The sequence below is a fragment of the Manacus vitellinus genome, unplaced genomic scaffold, assembly GCF_001715985.3.
Source record: "Manacus vitellinus isolate BGI_N305 unplaced genomic scaffold, ASM171598v3 scaffold_1237_pilon, whole genome shotgun sequence".
In the NCBI taxonomy this organism is placed as follows: domain Eukaryota; kingdom Metazoa; phylum Chordata; class Aves; order Passeriformes; family Pipridae; genus Manacus; species Manacus vitellinus.
Genome location: NW_021938913.1, coordinates 43 through 2280, shown reverse-complemented (window position 1 = coordinate 2280; position 2238 = coordinate 43). Strand labels below are relative to the sequence as shown.

Below are 2238 nucleotides of genomic sequence, written 5' to 3'. Positions count from 1 at the left end.
TCAAGGACAGGAGAAGCCTTTGCTGAGCAAGTGGGATGTTACTTCTGTCAGCAAGAACCTCCACACAGGTGCACAGGGAGAGAGGTGTTTTACACAGCGCTTCCTGTCGATTTCTAAGCAGCTCTGTTATTCTTGCCAAGCCCCAGATCAAGACCACACAAGAGGGTTCAGGCACAGCTCAAAGAGGCAATTAGTGCAAAAGCAGTCACCCTATTCTAGAGAAATCTTTATTGTGTAATGGTCCCTCTCCTGCCAAGACAACTCCTCTTTAGGGAGAGCAAAACCTGCCACAGAACAAAATGCTGGAAGATTTGTTGTGCCGGATAAAGAAGAGGAAGGGATGATCAGCAGTGAAATTCGGAATGATCATTGGAGAGCCACCCACGATCCGTCCAGTTGTGGCAGCAGCTGCTTCAGTGCCTTCTTCGTTGACTTCCACAAAGGACTTGTGAACCACTTCAGAGAGCACCAGCTCATTGCCAGATGACATTCCCGAGAAGTCTGCCTTCCCCAAGTCAAATGCATCAGGCATTCCCATGAAGCTCAGAATGGGTTTCAGATCATAATCTTCTTCCAGTTTAAATCTGGGTAAAGACACACTCACCTTTGTAGACTTCATCATTTCAGGACTGATCCAATCTATCAGTTTCTCATATGTAAGTTCTCTTTCCAGCTAAAAAAAAAAATCCCAAATGTACGTAATTAAAATGAGAAGAAAGTCAATGTTACATGGCCAAAAGTAGCAACTACTGTGTTTGTTTACATAGTACATAACATGTTTTGTTGGGTTTTTTTTAAATTCTTACATATGAGAAACAAAGGCACAGAACTGCTGACAAAGTCCCAAAGAAATGGACACCAGTTCTTCTGTCTTAACCAAAGGTTCGTCCTTATGGTGACAGGATGAAGAAAAAGTCTGCTCACAAGGCCCTTCACAGTCAGTGTTAGAAAACTTTATTAATAAACTTCTTGCCAGAGCACAAAATAGCCCAAACTTTTATTCCATCTCCACAACAGGAAAGATCCTACCCTTTCCTGTCTAGGTGCTGTACCAGACTTCCTTTCCTGGAAGGATACAGACTGTCTTTGCGTTCAGCTCAACAACTTACTCTTTCCAAGCCCGTGGATCCATCCTGGATTGCATCAGGGAGCAGGATGATCATGCTGAGTTCATTACCAACATAGGGCAGCTCAAGGATTTTGGTCTGCAAGTCTCCAATATAGGTCATGTTAAATATATCTGTCTTGAACATCATCTGCACAGGCTTGGTCTTGTTCTAAAAATTAAGAGATGTCGTCAGTTAGTGCTGAGCTCCTGTGCTGCTCTCAAAACACAGAGCAGGCAGCCAGTTACTCAGGGCTTTTGAGAATTTAACCAAAAAGAACTAATCACACACCATGGAGTACAGCCCCACCGCGGCCTTTGCTAAAGCAAGAGGTAAAACCATCGATACACAGTAGCACTGCACAATATTCCATCACAAATCCAAAGGCAGATTATTCACCAGCAGTTCATCCTGTTGGTGTTACATCTTGAAACCTGGCCCTAGCTTAGCCTTGGTCCAAAGACGAGAAAACAGAATTGTGTCTCTGGATACTCTGCCAGCTTTTTCAACACATTTCAACAGTGAGAGGGCAAGGTCCACAAAACCAAGTCAGTCCAGCACTCTCTGAAGGGCTGCAGTAGGTAGTATGGGGTGAGCAGTAACATTCCCTGTTGAAAGACTGGTATTAACCATTTCAAACATTCTGGGATATTTTTCACCACTGGGGGAGGGACACTTCCAAGTCAGCTGGGAGGGCTTCTGTTCTGCATAATGCTTCTTTGAAGCAAGTGAGTTAAGGAAGGCATGTTAGCAGTTCTTGTTCCTGACACTGGAGGCCAACCCAGAGGTGCGGGGGATCCTGAGGGGCAGCCATGGCCTGTTCATGACAGTAGCCAAGCCTTCCTCACTAGCCCTGATCTGCTTCTAAAAGCAAGACAGTAAAACACGGAGGTCTTCACAGGAGATTTTTTTCCCATTTCTTTTGGATCACTTCACAGGTAGAAATGCAGCAAAAAAGCATTGACTGAAGAAGACTTACATCCACAAGTTTTTGCACCTGTCTTTGTGTTAAACTTGCTAGTAATTATGGGAAACTTCACAGAAACTCAACCAAGCAAGTGTCCATAGGAAAGGGAGGGGGCATAAGGAAGTTCATACAGCCTAACCAAGGTCACCCTGCTTGAATGTTTTT

General features: G+C 44.3%; 1 protein-coding gene across 1 annotated transcript; it reads right to left on the bottom strand.

Annotated features, from left to right (window-relative positions):
- Positions 1-8: 8 nt before the first annotated feature.
- Positions 9-1279, bottom strand: LOC108638785 (serpin B6-like). Its single transcript, XM_029965898.1, has 2 exons — positions 1110-1279; positions 9-673 (listed from the first exon to the last, which is right to left on the bottom strand). Exons 1-2 carry the CDS (start codon positions 1254-1256, stop codon positions 269-271), a joined length of 552 nt encoding a protein of 183 aa, XP_029821758.1. The 5' UTR covers positions 1257-1279; the 3' UTR covers positions 9-268.
- Between the last annotated feature and the right edge of the window lie 959 nt (positions 1280-2238).

Bases quoted from the DNA above. Each gene is read 5' to 3' on its own strand.
- LOC108638785 (XM_029965898.1), bottom strand. From the start codon at position 1,256: ATGATGTTCAAGACAGATATATTTAACATGACCTATATTGGAGACTTG. The intron at 674-1,109 runs GTAAGTTGTTGA...TTTTTTTTTTAG, and splicing joins GATCCACGGGCTTGGAAAGA to CTGGAAAGAGAACTTACATA.